The 21,557-nt window shown below is 34.9% G+C and overlaps 1 protein-coding gene across 3 annotated transcripts; it reads right to left on the bottom strand.

Moving 5' to 3' along the window:
• Nucleotides 1–5,718: 5,718 nt before the first annotated feature.
• Nucleotides 5,719–20,630, bottom strand: kdf1b (keratinocyte differentiation factor 1b). Of its 3 annotated transcripts, XR_012394970.1 has the most exons (5): nucleotides 20,399–20,630; nucleotides 18,013–18,945; nucleotides 14,942–15,010; nucleotides 7,028–8,588; nucleotides 5,719–6,113 (listed from the first exon to the last, which is right to left on the bottom strand). XR_012394970.1 is itself a non-coding variant. In XM_005173776.6 (4 exons), exons 2-4 carry the CDS (start codon nucleotides 18,866–18,868, stop codon nucleotides 8,509–8,511), a joined length of 1,005 nt encoding a protein of 334 aa, XP_005173833.1. In that variant the 5' UTR covers nucleotides 18,869–18,945; nucleotides 20,399–20,630; the 3' UTR covers nucleotides 5,719–8,508. The 3 variants fall into 3 exon arrangements, 1 of the variants encoding a protein (XP_005173833.1); XM_005173776.6 differs by having other exon boundaries at nucleotides 5,719–8,588; XR_012394971.1 differs by lacking the exons at nucleotides 5,719–6,113; nucleotides 7,028–8,588 and having other exon boundaries at nucleotides 14,942–16,042; nucleotides 17,231–18,945.
• Between the last annotated feature and the right edge of the window lie 927 nt (nucleotides 20,631–21,557).

Raw genomic sequence — 21,557 nt, 5'->3', positions numbered from 1 at the left:
AACCTCAGCAGTAAATACAGGAAGCACTTTTAAACAAATGTTATTGTAGAGAAAATAATTAAACCATTATGATAAATAGAGTTTAAATGACATTTTTATATGAAAGAAAATTTGAGATGCATTGTTGGTGATTGTTTGGCCAAATTGGGTAGCTATCCATGAACAAAGAAAAATTAAGACGAGTTTAAAAAAAAGGATTTAAGACCTACAACATAATATTTCAGAAAGTTTAAGACTTTTAGGCCTAATTTTTTTAAGACCCTGCGTAACCACTGCCAACCCTAACAGAAGATCTTTTTCCACTTTTCTTATATTACAGCCTTACTCCAAAATGGATAAATAATTTATTTCCTCAAAATTCTACACACAATACCCCATTATGACAATGTGAAAAAATTTTTTTGAAACTGTTGCAAATTTATTTTAAAAAAGCTACCTTTGCTTTGGGTCATTGTCCTGTTGGGAGATGAACTGTCACCCCAGTCTGAGGTCAAGAGCACTATGAAGCAGATTTTCATTCAGGATGTCTCTGTACATTGCTGCATTCATCTTTCCCTCTATACTGCTGAAAAACATCCCCATAGCATGATGCTGCCACCACCGTGCCCACTGTAGGGACGTTATTAGCCTGGAGATGAGCAGTGCCTGGTTTTCACCAAATGTAACGCCATAAGAGTTCTAATAATAAGAGTTCAATTTTAGTCTCATCAGACCAAATAATTTTGATTCTTATGGTCTGAGAGTCCTTCAGATGCCTTTTGGCAAACTCCAGACGGGGACTGGCTTCTGTTTGGCCACTCTTCCATACAGGCCTGATTGGTGGATTGCTGCACAGATGGTTGTTCTTCTGTAAGCTTCTCCTCTCTCCATAGAAGAACGCAGGAGCTAGGACAAAGTGACCATCGGGTTATTGACTAAGGCCCTTCTCCCCTGATTACTCCGCTTTAGATGGCCAGCTAGCTCTAGGAAGAGTCTTGGTGGTTCCAAACATCTTCCACTTATGGATAATGGAGGCCACTGTGCTCATTGGTACTTTCAGAGCAGCAGAAATGTTTCTGTAACCTTTCCCAGCCTTGTACCTCAAGACAATTCCTTTGTCTACATGCTTGGTTTGTGCTTTGACATGGACTATCATCCCTGGGACTTGATATACAGGTGTATGACTTTTAGAATCATGTCCAATCAACTGAATTTACCACAGGTGAACTCTAATTAAGCTGCTGAAGCATCTCAAGAATGATCAGTGGAAACAGAATGTACCTGAGCTCAATTTAGAGATTCACGGCAAAGGCTGTGAATACTTCTGTACATGTGATTTATCAGGTTTTTATTTTGAATAAATTTGCAACATTTAAAAATAAATTCTCTCACATTGTCATTATGGGGTATTGTGTGTAGAATTTTAAGGAAATAAATTAATTTAATCCATTTTGGAATAAGGCTGTAACATAAAAAAATGTGGAAAAAGTGAAGTGCTATGAATACTTCCCGGATGCACTGTATGCTAATTTTGATTTATGAGTACACAAGGCATGTAATAAACCTCCTTAACATTGTCATACCAACTTCAAACCCATGTCATGACACAAATTTGTCCTCATTAACAAGTATACACTGTATGTACTCGTGTGCGTATGTATGAAAATGTGTATACAGCACACACTGAAAAAAGGCTGAAGTTAATGCCTGAAGGATTCAGGAATTCTACTCCGTTTTTTTAAGGCACATTTGCTAAGTGCTCAAACATGACACTTTTACTGCCACTTAACCTTGAGGCAGAAACCGAAAGTGTAATGAGTCAAAAGGTTATTCAGTATATTCGCAATATCAAATGAGAAACAAAGGATCAGTTTCAAGTATTTGTTGAAGCACAAATTCCCCTTTGCCTTTCACCTTAAGCAAATATCAAGTTCTGCTTGACAGTTTCCTGGTATTCTCTACATGGAGATTTATGGTTTCGATATGTACAAGGTATGGTGTACAACTTTTTTTTTTTTTTATATATATAGCACATTTCATACACAGTGGCAATTCAAAGTGCTTTACATAAACAAGAATAAAAGAAACACGTAAAATAAAAATAAAAACAAATAATAAAAAAACAAAACAAAACATAAAAACAGGTAAAATGTGATATAAAAGAATGAAGAAGAGAAAAACATGATCTGTCGGACGCAGCACAGTGCTCATCCAGTAAAGGCACAACTAAACAGATGTGTTTTCAGTCTTGATTTGAATGTGCCTAATGTTGGAGCACATCTGATCATTTCTGGAAGCTGATTCCAGCAGCGAGGGGCATAGTGGCTGAAAGCTGATTCACCCTGCTTTGACTGAACTCTTGGAACTTCTAGTTTCTATGATCCTAAAGATCTGAGTGATCTGTTAGGTTTGTATTCAGTGAGCATATCTGTAATGTATTTAGGTCCTAGGCCATTTAGTGATTTATAGACCAGTAATAATACTTTAAAATCTATTCTGAATGTAACTGGCAGCCAGTGTAAAGACCTGAGGACAGGTGTGATGTGCTCTGATTTTCTGGTTCTGGTTATAATTCTGGCTGCAGCATTTTGGATGAGCTGCAACTGTCTGACTGTCTTTTTAGGAAGACCAGTGAGGAGTCCATTACAGTAATCCACCCTGCTGCTGATAAAAGCATGAACAAGTTTTTCTAAATCTTTACTAGAAACAAAGCATCTGATTCTTGCTATGTTTTTGAGATGATAGTATGCTGATTTACTGACTGCTTTGACATGACTAATGAAACTCAGATCTGACTCCAGAGTCACACCAAGATTCTTGACCTTATTTTTTGTCATTTGACCTTTAGAGCCAAGGTACACATTTACCTTGAGAACCTCATCTCTGTTTCCAAACACAATCATTTCAGTTTTCTCTTTGTTTAACTGAAGAAAGTTTTGGCACATCCAATTGCTCATTTCATCAATGCATTGGCAGAGGGTGTCAATGGGGCTGTAGTCATTAGGCAGTAAGGCTAGGTAGATCTGAGTGTCATCAGCATAGCTGTGGTAGGAGATTTGGTTCTTTCTCATTTTTTGGCTTAGAGGGAGCATGTAAAGGTTGCAAAAACTTAAGCATTTACAAACTGAATTTGCTAACCATGTTTACATGCATACCAAAATATTAGAATATTAAATTAACTTGTTTTACAAGTGCAGACCAACAACCGAATCACAAATCATATTTACATTACTTTATCATTACCATTACTAAAACGGGCCATAAAAGAGTTTCTTTAACCCTACACTACCTGAAAAAAGTCTTTTCGTCGATCACGGCTGTAAGAGCAACAAATAATAACTTGATCTCAACATCATTTGGAAATGTGGCAGAAGGTAAAGTTTTCTGATGAATCATCTGCTGAACTCCATCCCAACCATCACAAATATTGCAGAAGACCTGTTGAAACCCATATGACCCAAGATTCTCACAGAAATCAGTCAAGTTTGATGAAGGAAAAAACATGGTTTGGGGTTACATTCAGTATGGGGGCATGTGAGAGATCTGCAGTGGATGAAAACATCAACAGCCCAAGGTATCAAGACATTTGTGCTGGCCATGACATTACAAACTACAGAAGAGGATAAATTCTTCAGAAGGATAGCATTCCTTCTCATGCCTACACATCACATTTCCTGAAAACTAAGAAGGTCAAGGTGCTTCAGGATTGGCCAGCCCAGTCACTAGATTGAACATTATTAAGCATGTCTAGCGTAAGATGGAGGACATTATTAAGCATGTCTAGCGTAAGATGGAGGAGGAGGCATTGAAGATGAATCCAAAGAATCTTGATGAACTCTGGGAGACTTGCAAGAATGCTTTCTTTGCCATTTCAGAGGATGTTTTTAAAGGGTCACGAAACACCAAAACACATTTTTTGAGCTGTTGACAGTCGTATATGTGTCCCACACTGCTAAAAACACTATTAAGACACATATATTTCACTAAAAAGTGTAAATTGGTTGTTTTTGCGTTATTTCAAGCAAATTCGTACTTCCGGTTTGAAAAGAATTTTTGAAGCTGCGTCACGGTCATGACATAATAGCGTTGTATTCCAGCGTGCAGACTGGGCGTCTGTGCCAGAGTGTGTCTTATTACGTCTTACAGTGTGATGCATTAATGCATTAGTAAGGCTTGGTTCAAACCAATCAGCGCGCTCTATTGTGCAACTTCATTAATATTCATTACTATCACCGCGTTTTCAGGACAGAGACGCCACGTTGTGTTGGCAAAACAAGCGTGAAGTGTTGCTTTTATTGTTTGCTGCAGTCAAGTTTCGTTTTCATTTTCTCTCTGTGAGAGCTCAGAGTCACGTGTGGATTAACAGTGTACGCGACGCGTGACAACAATAACTTACGTGTCTAAGGAGGATTATTGTTTACCTGAGAACTGTTCTCATCTGCAAACGCTGAGATCTGGATTCGTTTGTAGTATTCTCTTCATAAAGACGCGGCTCTAGTTGCTGGTGATTGTCCTGTCTCTACAGATTTGGTAAGTAAGCGACCAGTGCTCTTTGTTTATTCAGTTTGTTCGTATCTAACAAACTATTGCACAGATTGTAACCACGTTAGCACCACAACCAAACTTTAACCTCGTGTAGGGTTTTTACCGCATTTAGTGACCGGAATAACACGCGCAGCTTTCTGACACTACCTGTCGTGTGCATCTAAGTTTCTGGGAAATGCGGAGGTTTTTTTCTCTCATTCGCCGTGCGGTATCAAACATTGCATGAAAAATACACGCTTAGAGCAGCTCCTCGAACCAAATATCTCGTGTGTCGCGAGGGGCATAAATGAATTCCCTGAATGAAAGAGCCAAACTGCAGTTAAAGTCCACCATTTAATAATTTGGCAAATAATTAGACTACAGATGTCCATGTAGGTTAAACACCATCACTTTCTCCTGTATGTGTGTGTGTGTGTGTATTTTGACTCTGAAACTCGCGCGTGCCCAAATAGACACTTCCACACCATCCCACTTTTCTTCCTCCGACACTCCCCCCTAAACAGAGCTGGATACGCCCACTTTTCTGACTTTTTCCAAAGTAGAGGTGTGAAAACACCCTGCTGAAACGAGGGGGTTTCATGGCCCTTTAAGTTATTTGAGCCATTGCAGAAATGTATGAATGCTGATGTATGTCGTCCAAACTCATTGGGGTCATACACAATATTACTTCTTGTCCCTCTGCACCATGACTTTATATTCTATACTCTGCATTATTTAAGTGACAAGACTTTTGTCTCAGCAAAGTCAGACCTTACTGTCCTAATAAAATAATTAAAATCAAGGTGGAAACAATTTATTTTGGTAAAATAAGCGTAATTTAGAGACCTTTGCTTTTCATATAGCCACTTCTTATTAGAAGTCAATTTATTATCTGTTGTTCCTAAAACTTGAAAAGGCAACAAGACTTTTGTCAGGTATAGTGTATATATATATATATATTTTTTTGCTCCATCTCTCAAAAAGTTGACTTTGATTGTATAAATGACCAAGGATCAAAGTTTCAGCTAAAAAATCTTTTAATCTTCTACAAGACTAGAGGACAGATCTTTGATGGCGTGAGGGTGAATAAATTAACTGCAAATTTTGGTTCTGGTTTATCCATTAAGCTGGTTATGAATTTACATATACAGGATGATGTCAAATCTCTTCCATCGAGACACATGCAAATGCGAAATACAGACTGAAACAAACATGCTCTGTAACATGAAGCATATTTATTATGAAATCTATTCAAGTTTTTTTATTGTCATTAAAGCAATCCTAAGGGACACATATCCCCCTGCTAACAAATTACTTTTGCAACATTAAAATATACACATAATTCATAAATCAAACATGCAATTCATTAAAAGCTATCCTAGATTTTGCGTATGAAATTGAAGTGCAGATATTTTTTCTATGTACATTTAAATAAGCAGATAGACGGGCCCATTCATAACTCTTCAACATTCACTGCGGCTCAAAGCTTTTTGTTTGCTCCAACAAACTTCACACAGGCAAACTTTGAAGCACCAACTATATGCCAATACATTCACCAACTAGGCAGAAAAGAAATGTACACTGAAAAAAAATAAATAAATACATATACACTACCGGTCAAACGTTTGGGGTTACACTGCAAAAAATGCTTTTCTTACTGAGATTTTTTTTGTCTTGTTTCTAGTCCAAATATCTAAAAATTCTTATATCAAGAAACATTTTCTAGACAAGAAAACCATATTGTCTTGTTTTCAGAATTAATATGCCAACATTGATTGAGTTTTTCCTTAAAACAAGCAAAATAATCTGTCAATAGGGTAAGCAAAATAATCTTATTTCTCCTTTTGATTTAAGATTATTTTGCTTACCCCATCGGCAGATTATTTAACTTGTTTTAAGAAAAAACTCACTTAACTTTGGCACATTATATCTTAAATCGAGACAGTATGCTTTGCTTGTCTAGAAAATTCTGCTTGATTTAAGAACTTTTAGATACTTGGACTAGAAACAAGACAAAAAAAATCTAAGTAAGAAAAGCGTTTTTTGCACTGCAGGATTTTTAAAAGCTTTAAAATAAGCTTATCCCGCTTTAAATATGCTTTAAACATGTATTTTAAATACAGTACAAATTGTGTATTTGTGAAATGTTATTGCACTATAAAATAACTGTTCAAAAGTACTTTATAATTTAATAATTTATTTCAGTGATTTCAAAGATGAATTTTCAGCTTCGTCTTCAGAGTCACGTGATCCTTCAGAAATCACTCTAATATAAATTATTATTGTTATTATTATTAATGGCAAAACAATAAAATTAATAATGAATGGACTAATAATTTCACTTGAAAGTACATACAATAAAAAAGCAGCTATTTATCATTTTAATAAATATTTAACAATTTAACATTTTTTTTTCACATTTAATAAATGCTGCCTTGTTAAACAGAATAACTTAAAAAAAAAAAACACACACACACAAAACATAAAAAAAAAAAAAAAACTATTTAACCGGTAGTGTATAAACATTAGCCATGTTTCAATCCAAAGATGCGAATTAGTCTTATGTGCAAAAATGGAATATCACTGGAATATAAAAGGTTTGTAAATAAATAGCCATTTGAATCAAACGAAATGGAAACTTCCAAATAATCTGGTGGCACATATCAAAAGGGAAAATGTAATTTGCTGCAGTAGGAATATAATAATATTTAATATACATTTGAATATATAATAAATTACTTGTGCATCAAAAGATAAAAGCAATGATAATTGGCTTTTAGATATTCAAGAAATAATACTGGACCACTTAGATGACAGACTTTATGGATCTGCGGATATGACCAAAACAACATTTCAGATGTTTTACAAAGTGGTTCATCAGCTGTTATGTCCAATAATCCTGTTTCTTGTGGAACAAAATTACTTTGATGCGCAGGCTGGAATGTATTTGGTACATACATTTCCACTGTATATCGCTCAGTTTTTTCTTATCGAGTAAGGTTTTTCTTACTCAGTTGTCCGCATGTTTTTTTAATGCATTTAATGCATATTGCTACTGAAATTCAGCATTTTAACACAATATTCCAAAAGGCGCATAAAAATAAATGGCACCATGGAAACATAGCTGATGTTGAACACAATCCTTCCTTTCTTCAGTGAAAAAAAAACAATGAATTCTTGAACAATAATCTGTACAACAGCTGTCCATATGACTTGTTCCCTATATTACATCTTCTTTAGGCTAACATTGTTTTCTTACATGTGTGGTCAGGAAATAACAACACCACTGCACAACTGAAGCCTCCATTAACTCATTAAGTTCTTCAAAAATGTATTCTTCATTATATGATATAATCCATACCTCTCTGAAATGACACAAGCGTAAATGACAGAATTTTCAATTTTGTGTGATCGAACTCTTTAAAAAGGCAGAAAAGTGTAGAATCAAATCATTATGAAAGAATCAGGCCTATGACGGCAATAATAGACCTACACAGTAAAAAAATCCTGGTTGTGTCAAATTTTTAAGCGGAATCAAATTAACCTAATAAGTTCATTGAACTTATATTGTTAAGCTAAACTAAACATATAAAATTAAGTTAAAACCTGATAAACTTAGTTTAATAAGTTACAATGAACTAACAACATCTGCTGACAGAACTAATTGATCACAGAATTTTTTAGTGTTCAGTATATATTCATATGTTGGTTAGAAAGAGGTCATACAGTTTTTCACAAAACTCAAGCAAAGTTGTGTCACCTGCAACATTCAGATCCTTCACACATCCATAACAAAAAAGCAAAGGACAAAAATATGAATAACAAGCATAAATACAACTACGTTTTGAGAGAAAAAAACTGACCATGAAATCACAATTTTTAAGGGTATACTTCAAAATCATCCTCACTACAGGGGAAGCCAGAGGATATATTCTTCACAGAGATGGATTCATTGTAAATGGACGTTTGAAAATAATTACATATGTACTGTCTGAAAGGATATTCTCATGCCTGAATGCGGCTGTATAGTAAAGGAGTATCTGATGTAATGGGCACTCCAGTTTCCTGGAAACTCCGAGAGAACGCTGTAAGGAAAGAGACAGAGAGAGAAAAAAAGACTTAATACAAAATAAATACGCAGCTCAAAATGATTAGCCTGCTCTTTTATGGAGAGACACATTTTTAAAACATAAAAGTTATAAATAACTAATTTCTAATAGCTATTTTCTCTTGTTTTTGCTTCGATGACAGTGCAAATATTTTAAGACGTTAGTATTCAGCTTAAAGTGCAGTTTAAAGACTTTGCTAGGTTATTATGTTAGGTAGGCAAATCATTGGACAAGGGTTATTTGTTCAGTAGCCATTAGCCGATAACAACAAAAGAGGCTAAAATTGTTTTAAAGAGCCCATATTTTGGGTTTTTGAAAATGCCCTTCCATGTAGTGTGTAACACAGCTCTAAGTAAAGTGAAATATCCAGCTAAGGCTTAAATCTGTTAGTGTACAGTGTTTAAAACTGTTGATTCATCTATAAAAGAGTCGAATCATAGTGCTTCAAACGAGTCATCTTGATAACGAGTCATTAGTGACAACGAAGTTTTTCATGCGCACGTGCAAACCCGGGAGATTTAAAACCTCCGGCCCCGCCCTCTAACACAGAATAAGCCACACACACGCACACACACACACACACACAAACACACAAACATGCCGGTCACACTGCAGATAGATATTATTGAGTCTCTACCCAAAGATGAAACCTCAGCATAAGCCCTGCCTTAAACAGTTGGAAACAACTGGAAACTTCTGGAAACTACATGCTACAAAAAATACTTCGTTAGTTAAAGGAAGCATCAGTTAAGACTATGGAAAGGTTAGGACATGGATCGGTTTCTTCCTCCATTTCTCAAGTGTAAGTACGTGCAATTAAAGTTGTTGCCACGTTTACTCTAGCTTGCAAATGTATTTAGTTGTGATTTGATATTTGTAACCGCGTGTACCGTTTCAGGTTAACTCGCTATATTCTCATATCGCGTGCAAAGCCACGTTAAAAACGCGATGCGTGCCGCTTTGTTTACGCTCCCGTGGAGGAGGGTAATGTGTGTGTGTGTGTGTGTGTGTGTGCGTGCGTTGTCGTCCGGAGGAGGGTAATGTGTGTCTGTGTTGGTGTGTTTGTGCGTGCGCGTTGTTGTCCGGAGAAGTGTTATGTGTGTGTGTGTGTGTGTGTGCGTGATGTCGTCTGGTGGAGGGTTGTGTGTGTGTGTGTGAACGCGTGCGCGAGGACGAGGGCAATATATGTGTGTGTGCGTGCGTGATGTCGTCTGGTGGAGGGTTGTGTGTGTGTGTGTGTGTGTGTGTGTGTGTGAACGCATGCGCGAGGACAAGGGCAATATATGTGTGTGTGTGTGTGTGTGTGTGTCTGTGAAAAGAGCAGAATGTGACAAACTAGGAGATCTCGGCAGTTCTTGGGAGTTTTTGCTTAATAAAATAGTTAGTCGTCTGTATATTCAAGTCCATCGTCTGTATTTGCATTCATCCACTGGCAGCTAAGCTCTACGCCTCACACTATCGAGCGTGTACGCACTGTGACTAATTCTATTTTGTTGATTAGCTGCTGGGCATTTCACTCTGTCTCTCGGTGAAGGCAGTCAGTGTCGACCAATCGCAACAGACTGTCATCGGTCCAATCAGCGCAGATTAGCTTCGCGCTAAGGAGGGGTTTGGGAACAAATGAATCACTGGACGATTCATACAGGAGTCGCTGGGATAATTAGGTAAAAATAAATGCAGATTATAAGACCATGAAAGTCTTTTTTGTCCTTGCACGCATATTAGACTGTTGTTGGAGACCCTTACAACCAACATATGACCCTATTTCATGTATAATATGGGCTCTTTAAAATACAAAAAAGAAAAGAAGAAAAATTACACACTGAAAAAAGCCTCATTTGACTTAAATAAAGCCTCATTTCAACTTAAATAAATAACTTCAACTTCTTACACCTAAAAGAATGAAGCATTTCCAACTTATTTATTAATGAAAACCGTAATAGATTAAGTGGAAGCTAATTAATTCATGTAGTTGCTTAAGTAATTAGTTTAAGTTTTTACAGTGTAAAAAGGGGGCTAATAATATTGACCTTAAAACTGCTTTTATTCTAGCTGAAATAAAACAAATCAGTAATTCTCTAGAAGAAAAAATATTAAAGGAAATACTGTGAAAATGTTCTTGCTCTGTTAAACATCAATTGGGAAATATTTGAAACAGAAAAATAAATAAATGAATAAGTCACAGGAGGGCTTATAATTGTGAATGTTTTTAAATTAACTGTATATGCAGATATTCATTCTTGGCACCTTTAATGTACCTATAAAATGTATTCATTTAATTAACATAGTTAAAAAAAAAAAAAACAGAATTACTCCACTTAAGTTTATTTCTTACGCACACAACATTTCATGTTGACCAGACAGAAAACCCCCAGCGTGTGAATAAATTTCTTCTCACTTCATTTGCATCTCATTTCTAATGTGAATAGCACATTTACATGGCTTCTTAGTTTTAAAAGCACATAAGCATAAAGCCTGTGGCCATATTTTTGAAGGTGACTGTGATTATGTGATTATTACAGTGTCTGGCAAACAGGGAAGAAAACTAATGGTGCATAAAACATGTCATACCTCACGTATGTTAATGCTTAAATAACAAAAGTGTGCTCTCCCAACGACATGCAAAACGCTGTTATTCTCCTGCAAATGTTTCTATAATGGCATCAAGACAAAACCAATAAAATCCAACTGTTGCTTGCCAACATCGCAGAGCATGAAAACAACATCAAGCAAACAGAAAGGGAGGGAGAAATCAGCACTGATGAGGAAAAGAGAGACATTCAAATTCAGAGGAGAGTAACCGATCAGATGGCTTCCAGACAAAAGAGCATTGTTTGTGTCAATGTGGTTGGTTACATCACAAGCCCCTCAAACTCATGAGAGAGAAACCCGCCACACACCCCTCTCATTCTTCCGGAGCTCATGCAGCCTCTCAACAGCCTTTAATACATGCAGGGAGCGGCAAACAGCACTGCTACGCTAATGTACAGAACCAGCTCAGGCTGCCAGCTTATTTGAGGTTAAGTTAAGGTCTTCTCTTAGATTATACAAAACAAACTCTAGGCCAATCTTATGAAAGCCCAGGTCAAATTTCACCACAAAAACAAAAAAAATAAGAAACTGTACTTTGTGCATAAAAAGGGTTTTGTTTCGCCACCTGCAAATTATATTTTATTTAAATTTACACTATATTATTTGAATTTAGAATATAAAATCTAATTTAGTTTATATATATATATATATATATATATATATATATATATATATATATATATATATACATACATATATATACATACATATACATATATGAATTTAGAATATAAAATCTAATTTAGTTTATTTATATATATATATATATATATATATATATATATATATATATATATATACATACATATATATACATACATATATATACATACATATACATATATACATACATACACATATATACATACATATATATATATATATATATATATATACATATACATATATATATATATATATATATATATATATATATATATATATATATACATATATATATATATATATATATATATATATATATATATATATATGTAAAATTGTATACATTATATTGACCTTATTCTAAAATGCGGAAGTGCACCTGTTTTCGCGATTGTCCTAGAACTTCCGATTCAGTCGCCTATGGGAGAAATGACTAGGAATAATAAACGGCAGAAAACGGTCAAACTACTTGCTCTACAAACAAATGTTTGCATGACTATACAGACCAAGTAGAATAATATAACAAGGAAATGTCAAATTGCAACATCAAGCAGCGTAATGAGCAGTTTTTAATGTCTAAAAATGAATGGAAGTGAATGAGACCGGAAGTCTCGAGCCAAAAAGATTCAAATGGCAGCGCCCGCTCATTGGCGGAGAATAAGGTCAATATAAATAAAAGATAAATAAATCACCCTTATTAAAATGTAGACTCTTGTTTAAAAGTTTTTTTTTTAATTGTTTTTAAAAAGAGCTATTCTCTATTTAAGAGCTCCTTTTAATCGAGAATATTGTAAATACTTTTAAAATGCTTTAAAAATTCTATTTGAATTTTAGCTGCAAGATATTGGGGAAAAAATAGTGGAAATCAGTATTATTAGCCGCCCTTTGAAATTCTTTTCTTTTTGAAATATTTCCCAAATTATGTTTAAATGAACAAGGAAATTTTCACAGTATGTCTGATAATATTTTTTCTTTATTTGATTTTTTTCGGCTAGAATAAAAGCATTTATTTTAAAAACATTAAGGTCAAAATTATTAGCCCCTTTAAGCTTTATATTTTTTTGATAGTCCACAAAACAAACCATCGTTATACAATATCTTGCCTAATTACCCTTTCCTGCCTAGTTAACCTAATTAACAGAGTTAAGCTTTTATATGTCACTTTAAGCTGTATAGAAGTGTCTTGAAAAAGTTCTAGTCAAATATTATTTACTGTCATCATGACAAAGATAAAATAAATCAGTTATTAGAAATGAGTAATTAAAACTACTATGTTAAGAAATGTGTTGAAGAAATCTTCTCTCCGTTAAACAGAAATTGGGGTAAAAAAAATAAACGGGGGCTAATAATTTAGGGGTGTTTAATAATTCTGACTTCAACTGTACATTGCAATATTTTGAATTTCTACGATTTATATTGCGATACTTAAAATTTTGGATAGTTCTCTTTCGAAACAATTGATAATTTTCTATTAATTTAGGTGATTGTGTAGGGGAGTGAATCTGCGTAAAATATAATAAACAAATTACAAGCATAGTGAAAAATAATGAAAATAAAAAATAATAAATAAAGCTGCATAGCCTTCATTGAATAAATTATTAAATACAATTATTGTTTGTTAAATCTACAAATGAAATAATTATTTGTGGCCTATAATGCTTTAAACTCGCTTAAAATGTTTACACAGTCACAGGCCTTAAAGGGCTATTTAACCCCTTTTTCAAGATTTAAGGTAAGTGTTTTGTGTCTCCAGAATGTGTCCGTAAAGTTTCATCTCAAAACACCCATCAGATTATTGATTAGACCTTTTAGAATTTTGGAATTTTCTGCTCTAAACACAATGTAGCTGCTTTTTTTTTTTTTTTTTTGCCTGTGCCTTTAATGCTAGTTCTTTCCGTTCCCACATGCCTGTCAAAGTGTCTCTGGCTGCCTTCGATAAACAGAACAGTGAGACATGAAGGCAGATCTCACTTAACCACTGCTGTATGGATATCAGTTATGTTAATGTACAAAATAACCCTGATTTAACGTCCACAAACCGGGATCGAAGCATCTTATTTTATAATTGTACTGAAATGCAGCTGTGGTGATAAAATAAAGACCCTGTAATTCAATGTTTTAAAAACTTCCAAATTTCATTTTTAATCAAATTTGATGATGACTGATGATCACAGAGAGCTGAATTGATCTTTTTCGTCCCAGTTGCTTTGTGCACAGGCTTTGGATACTATTTTAACATCAGGAAAGAAAAAAAGACTTATAGTTTATCACCCCATTATGACTGTGGACACACTTTACCTACACACAGTTCTGTCCAAACAACTTACAAAAGTTGATTGTCATCATAGGTGCCCTTTGAAAACAAGCAATTGATCAACTTTCACTTCATGAATGTTTCACTTCAAAGTAAAATGACTCTAAAAATCTCTGTTCTGAACTCTTGTACCTGGTCAAAATCCTGAATCACGTCCTGTGATGTAACAATGGTGGATTCACACATTGCGATATCGATGCTAAAATGATACATTTAGCAGCCCTAATGTGAATACAATTAAAAATCCAATTTATTTTTGTTGTTTTAAAACATTGAAGCAATCAATATTTTATTCTTCAATCACATGATCTGTATAACAAATCGATCCTATATCGATTTGATCATGAAACATAGCTTTTGAACATTCAAGTCGTAGTTTTGCTATTTTTTAAACATTTTTGTGGAAACAATGCTTTTTTTATTTTTATTTTTTGTACTTCAGAAGAGCAGCATCGTCTTTAATGTCCATTTTCATTAATTCAATATGTAAATGAGTCTACATTTCTTATAAAATAAATGCTTTTATAATTATAATAAATTATTTTATAAAAGGATTTGTTTATATATATATATATATATATATATATATATATATATATATATATATATATATATATATATATATATATATATATATATATATATATATATAATAATAATAATGCTTGAAATGTAAAATAAATACTAAACATTTTTCCTAGAGCCAAATTCATTTGCATTTTTTTTTTTTTTTGGTAAATCAATAGTTGATACTTACACTGGTTACTGTTGTTGCGAAATTTCCTGGCTTCTATGTCATCAGACCTCTCCATAGAAATCTGCAAGTCTAAGAAAAAAATAGAAAAGGTTTATTTACTTTTGAATGTCACCATGTTCAACAAATGACAAGGAGTTATTTTCCGGTTAAGTCAGGATCCAAATATAGAAAAAAAACTATTTCTCAAGAACTCATGACACAGATTAGAAGCTTGGAAATTAACATCATTCAACTTTAATATCATAAAACCAGCCTTTCTTGTTTCACTAAAAAAAAAAAGATTGTCACAGGTTTGGATTGTTGAGGGTGTATAAATATACAGCAAAATGTTGCACTTTCTAATAATAAAAGAAGATAAAAATTAGAGAAATAGAGAGAAACTGTGAAATGCCAATCAAAATGAATGCAGTGACTGCAGCTACCATAAGAATATAGTTACTATAGAAACAAATAGTGTACTGAGAGGTAAGTTGTGTTTTATAGTAAATGCACTATGGACTCTGCCGTCTAATGAATGAACTTTATAGGGTTATTTCATCAGTCGTCATCTCAACAGTTAAGCATGCTATATAAGTGTATCTTGAGAGTATTTAAAGTGCACTTTTACCAACAAACAACTTTGTTTAATAGACATCTATTCTAAACGTAGACACCTTGGCTAAAACAAGGCTAAACTTGAGCTGTCAGTGAAAGTCTAATAGACATCTATAAGAATTTAGCCTCGTTTCAGCCAAGAAAACTATGTTTAGATGTCTATTAGACATTACCTTTTGGAATTTTCAGTGTGAACAAAATAAAAATAGCTAATTGTGAGTGGCACGATGGCTCAGTGGTTAGACCTGTTGACTCACAGCAAGAAGATTGCTGGTTTGAGTCCCGGCTGGGCCAGTTGGCATTTCTGTTTGCATGTGTTAATGTGGGTTTCCTCCGGGTGCTCTAATTTCCCCAGAGTCCAAAAGCATGCGGTGTAGGTGAACTGAATAAACTAAATTGGCTATAGTGTGTGAATGAGAGTGTATGCTTGTTTTCTAGAATTGGCTTGCAGCTGGAAGGGCATCGGCTGTGTAAAACATATGGCAGAATAGTTGGCAGTTCATTCTGCTGTGATGACTAAACCAAAAGAAAATGAATAAATAAGCAAATTGTGATGGACCGACACTAGTAGGACTGCACATGCAAATTTTTCTTCCTGTCTAAAGTGTTGGCTTTCTGTCAAGTAAAAACATCACTTTATGTGGAATTCTTAAAAATATTTCCAATATTTAGGCATACTGTACCTCCAATCTATATCAGAAGTAAAAAAGGAGTTAAAAAAGTATATCTGAAGTCATAGTATAAAACAATAGGCAATAAGCAGGCAGATGATTGAATTTCAACTAAATATTACAATGCAAGTCTTGAAGAGAGGATTCGTGAATAGCGTGACAAGTGACAACTGACATCGTCACCGTGAAAACATGGCAGATACTGTACATTAGAATTTTATTGATAATACAAACTGTACGTGTTTTCCAAATGGCATACTTATGCACTGGTCAACAACATTTTGTAGAATAAATAGTTTAAGTAGTGACTTCATCCTGAAAATGTAAAGACAAAACACAAAAAGTAGTGATGTACCTACTCAATAGAAGTGTCGAAATGAATTATCGCTTTAGAAACAGAACATTTCCAGTTATATATGATGATGTACTGACAGTTTTCTGATGTCACTTGTTGTAGTAGCATACTATGGTAAGGGACGTGGGTAGTATACAATGGTGAGCAAGGCAAGATGCATGTGCAAGTAATAAAAATGCTCTAACTATTTTTAAGAGCCTACATCTTCTGGGCACATTTCGCTGCTTTCGAGTTTGCTGGGACATTCTTCCACTCACATTGATGGAACTGTAAAATCCAATATCCCCCAACACATTGTAAATAAAACATCTCTCCCATGCACTGAGCAGAGGAACACGATGCTGAAGTTGCCATCATCTTTATTTTATTTGATGTTTTATACATCCATGAAGCAGGCTTCAAGAACAAAAACAATTAAAGGTTTGGTTCATATATCCGACTGTTTTTATTAATAAAATTAAAACCTCAAGTAAATAAAAAATTGAGGACGAAGTGCATTTTCGATCATTTGCATTGTGATATGAATGAATCATTCATTTATTTATTTTTTTGGCTTAGTCCCTTTATTAATCTGGGATCACCACAGCGGAATGAACCACCAACTTACCCAGCACGTTTTACGCAGCAGATGCTTCAACCCATCATTGGGAAACATCTATACTCATTCACACACATACACTACAGACATTTTAGCCTACCCAATTCACCTATACCACTTCTTTGGACTGTGGGTGAAATAGGAACAGCTGAAGGAAACCCAAGCCAACACAAGAAGAACATGCAAACTCCACACAGAAAATGCCAACTGACCCAGCCGAGGCTGGAACCAGCAACCTTCTTGCTGTGAGGTAAACGTGCTACCCACTGCGCCACCGTGCAGCCCCATGATATGAATCTTTTAATTATAATAGCTGATCCCCTACCATGATACCAGTGTACGCTCACACCCCTATTATTCAACCAGAAAAAAAAGTGTGGAATGTTGAACAAAATACACTCAGCAGTTGCAGCTTTGCTCGCATAACAGGACAGGGAGAGGTTTTGGGCACTAAAGTTGAATTTCAATATTTTTTTGAGTTGTGCCAGCAAATTTCATTTATGGAGATGGTTATTCCACCTCCTGATGATGAATGCAGTTGTACTATTTGGTAGTTTGATTTTAACTAATGAACATTTCTTTAACTAATTTGGGAACAGTTGAATGTCAACTGAAAAACAGTTTGAATGAATTCCCAGTCAGAAAGAACATAAACGTTCTATTTGGAACAACAATAATCAATGCAAGACGCATAGTGTCATTTGGGATGCAACTAGCCATATTTTACATTAGATATGTTTTAACATTTTCAAATATGGCCAGCAAATGATCATGCTTTTTTTTTTAAACAAACTTTCACAAACTTTAAAACCAGACTGAGAGGAAATTAAATGGAAATGTTATTTGCACTCACTTTGACCACTCATGGAATTGAAGCTGCTCTTTTGGCTGATGCCTTTGCTGTTCCAGGTGTCATTGCCACTGTCCCGCTGCAATTCCGGCTGCTTGATTTGTGGCCTCTTCCTACTTTTCCGAGTACTTATGCGAATAATCTCTCGAACAAGCCTGCACTCGGCTTCCTTCTCCTCCATTTTGTGCTCCTCCACGATATCCGAGATCAGCTGACTGATTTCCCGGGACCGCCGCAGGAACATGGAGTCTGTGGTGCACTTGGCCAACTCGTTGATCTCAAACTCAGAGAAGACCTCCATAAGTTTCTGGGTGATGAGTTGATCCACATCTTCCATCTTATTACCATTGACTAAATCATCTTCCAGTATTCCACTCACATTTAAACTATTCATTTCAAATGTAGAAGGGGAAACAGAATCAAAGCCATCGACATCTTCAATCACAGATGGGTCAACCTTGACCCCCGCAATGCGGATGTCAGGATAGAAGCCCTCCTGAACCTGTGAAGAGATTGGCTGGATCTCTGTCTGCGCAGTGACCGCTGTGCTTTCATTCGAAACAAGGCAAGGCAAACGCTGGCATATGCGGTACAGTCCACAAGTCAATACACTACAAAAAAGTTTTCTGCAGCTACCCACAGAAGCACAAGGTCCACACATACATGACCCAGATGCGGGCTCCTCTTTAGCAGGGAGAAAGCTTACAGTCTCTGGCCCAGTTGTATTTCCATTGGCATCCTTGTTAACTTTGTGTCGTACTCCATAGCTTTGGATCTCAATCTCCACAGGGTCAACAGAGCGCTCTTGGTATGGCCCTTCCTCAATGGGACCACTGGTCCAGGACGGGTTGTTCTCCATAGGGACAACACTCGACCCAGACCGTCCTCTGTAGTCTGCTTTGTTGGTTACCTAATGCTAAATGGAGCCCTCAGGGACTGTTAAAGACAAAAAGACATAATAGGGGAAAACTGGGAAGGTATGAAGGTTTTACCTTACACTTTCAGCCAATAACAGTAACAAAACTGCAGTGAAATTCCCTTAGAGATGTAAACCAACCAGTTTAAGAATTGTTTTGAGTTTGCCTTCTTGGCTGTTGTCAATGTTAATAAAATAATGAAAGTAAAAATGTACCTCAATTACATAAGCACCTAGAAACTGTTGTGTATGTGAAATAAAACAACTTCTATTAAATATGGAATATGTAGGCCCACACGAAATCTGTGCATGCAGAAATCAGCAGATTTTTTTGCTCATCATTGAGTCTATGTATTTACTTGTTTAAATGTGTACTAATTTATATTTCAGTTTTTAAATTAATTTCACTGATATTATTGTGATAATAATAGTAATAATATATTTATTTACAATAGTTTATGAAGTAATATTTTCAGCCTTTAAGTAGATCTATTATATTAGAGACTTGCTTTTATACCAATTAAGTGAATTTGCAATGTAAATATTAAATAAGTAAAAGATTTATTATTATTTATCAATTTTAAGTTTTTAAATATGATACTCCTAAAATCATTTCCCATTAATCAGCAGATTTTTTTTTTTTACAAAGTTCTCAGCAAAAATAGGAACAAATGTCCGCAGATTCTGTCTGGCCCAGCTATATGTTATTCAGGTCTTCCCCAATACTATAAAAAAATACACTAACACAGTAAAACATTTTAGTGAAAGACTTTAGTAGCTTAAAAAGATTGGCACATTTAACATTATTGTGATCCATTAGAAATACTCTACAGTAAAATGAACATTTTTTAAATCTTGTGACATCATGTACATCACAAACTCCACTTCTGACTATGGATTTTTACAACAGTCCAAGTGAAAAATTATTTACAGTGTACCATTGCCCTAACAATCAATCATTTTTTCTTCTGTTGAAAACCAGAGGACAAAGGGAGACGAAAACCTCAAACTATATACATTTTACCACAATACCTAGCCTAACCATAAATATCTAAAGCTTTATTTGACATTTTAGAAGTGAATCACATATGCAACTTGAGCAAGAACAAGGAAATACTGGTAAATATTTATTATTAAACAATTTCATTCAATACTTCTGCAGCTTTAAAAAGTAAACTAAGATTTCCAAATTAACTATTAATCGTTAGATAGAAAAAGTTATTATGGGATAGAGGAAATCACATAAGCGCACTTTATTATCTGTTTAATAGAAGCCAGTGATTACTTAATTTCACAAAAGCTTCAAAGTTCATTCGCCAAACAAACATGCCGTTCTTTTCTCTAGAAGTAAAGTCAAATAACATCTTTTGGTAACTAGCCTATCTACCAAAGCGGGAAAACGTCAAAAACCGCAAGACATGGAGCAATATTAATTAAAAGAGAACAAACTTTGTTGTTGTTGACTTTACTCACACCATATGGGGGAAATGTCGCGGTCTGTCTGACGAATCTCTTCCGGAAGTCCGCACAGCTCAAAAAGGTTGTTCGACCTGGTTTTAACCTTGCTCCACGACTGTACCCTGCTGATTTTTTTTTTACCAGCTGTCCTTAAACTTTGGCAAAACTAAATTAAACCGAAAGCAAGCCGACTGCCCTGAATGCGCGTCGTCCCTGTGTCTGAACCCACAGGTATATCTAGTAAGCTACCTGATTTAACAGGTACACCAGGATATGGATACTGGTGACGTAATTTGCCAAGACTAAAACCATTTTGTTTTCATTCAGTGCTATTCACATCTGAAAACGTCTGTAACCAAGGTAGGGCTAAATTAACGTTAATACAAATATGTAATATAATACGTTTGTTCATTTACCTATATTTTCATGTGGACTGCAAAAGCATAAAGCTTTGAAACCAACAGATGGCGTCAGTGTTCCACAATACCATCAATCGGTTTCAGCAAAAAAAAAAAATGTATTTCGTTATGAATTATAAAGTTAATATAGAAATATAAAATACCTTTAATTAAAAAGGTATAAATACAATTACTTGCTTGTTTGCAATGCGAACGTTTTAAAACACGCAAACGGCCGTTTTTGCAACATTGCATGTACTTTGAAGGTCAAATGATTTACATGCATTGCAACGTCCGAGTTCTAAGCATACCATTACTATTAACACTAGTGTAACAACAGAGACAAGTTGGTTTAGAGCGCACACATTCAGGGATAACTTGACACGCTCCCTATATTAACAAGGTACTTTGAGTATTAGGCCTGAAATCACATGCAAGTATGATACTGTACATAGAGCGACGTTGTACTGTGATAGTCATGACTGCTAATCACGGTTTAGAATTAGCAAATACATTTCTGAAATATTACAAGTCAGAAAGTGCGAAAATAAACCCAACTTAACCCAAATTGTGTTTAAAAAAATGCAACAGTTGATTTGTTCTATAATAGGTCTACACCATGCATTATCTTCTTCAGATAGACAGATGGATAATTAAATCTGAGGAATCAATCTAATACATTTTGGAAAAAAACAATTACCCAAACATTCATATGCAAAATTTCCAAATCAGCTTTAAAACATAAAAATAAAGCAATTGTTCATTTTTACAGCACA

This window comes from Danio rerio, chromosome 19 (assembly GCF_049306965.1).
Source record: "Danio rerio strain Tuebingen ecotype United States chromosome 19, GRCz12tu, whole genome shotgun sequence".
Lineage (NCBI taxonomy): Eukaryota > Metazoa > Chordata > Actinopteri > Cypriniformes > Danionidae > Danio > Danio rerio.
The sequence above is the reverse complement of the archived record's forward strand: the minus strand, read 5'-3'. Positions and strand labels throughout refer to the sequence as shown.

Excerpts from the sequence above, each read along its gene's own strand:
- kdf1b (XM_005173776.6), bottom strand. The coding sequence starts at position 18,868 with ATGGAGAACAACCCGTCCTGGACCAGTGGTCCCATTGAGGAAGGGCCA. Across the intron at positions 15,011-18,012 it reads CAATTCCATGAGTGGTCAAA|ACTTGCAGATTTCTATGGAG; the intron begins GTGAGTGCAAAT and ends TTTTTTTCTTAG. Across the intron at positions 8,589-14,941 it reads TCGCAACAACAGTAACCAGT|CGTTCTCTCGGAGTTTCCAG; the intron begins GTAAGTATCAAC and ends CTTTCCTTACAG.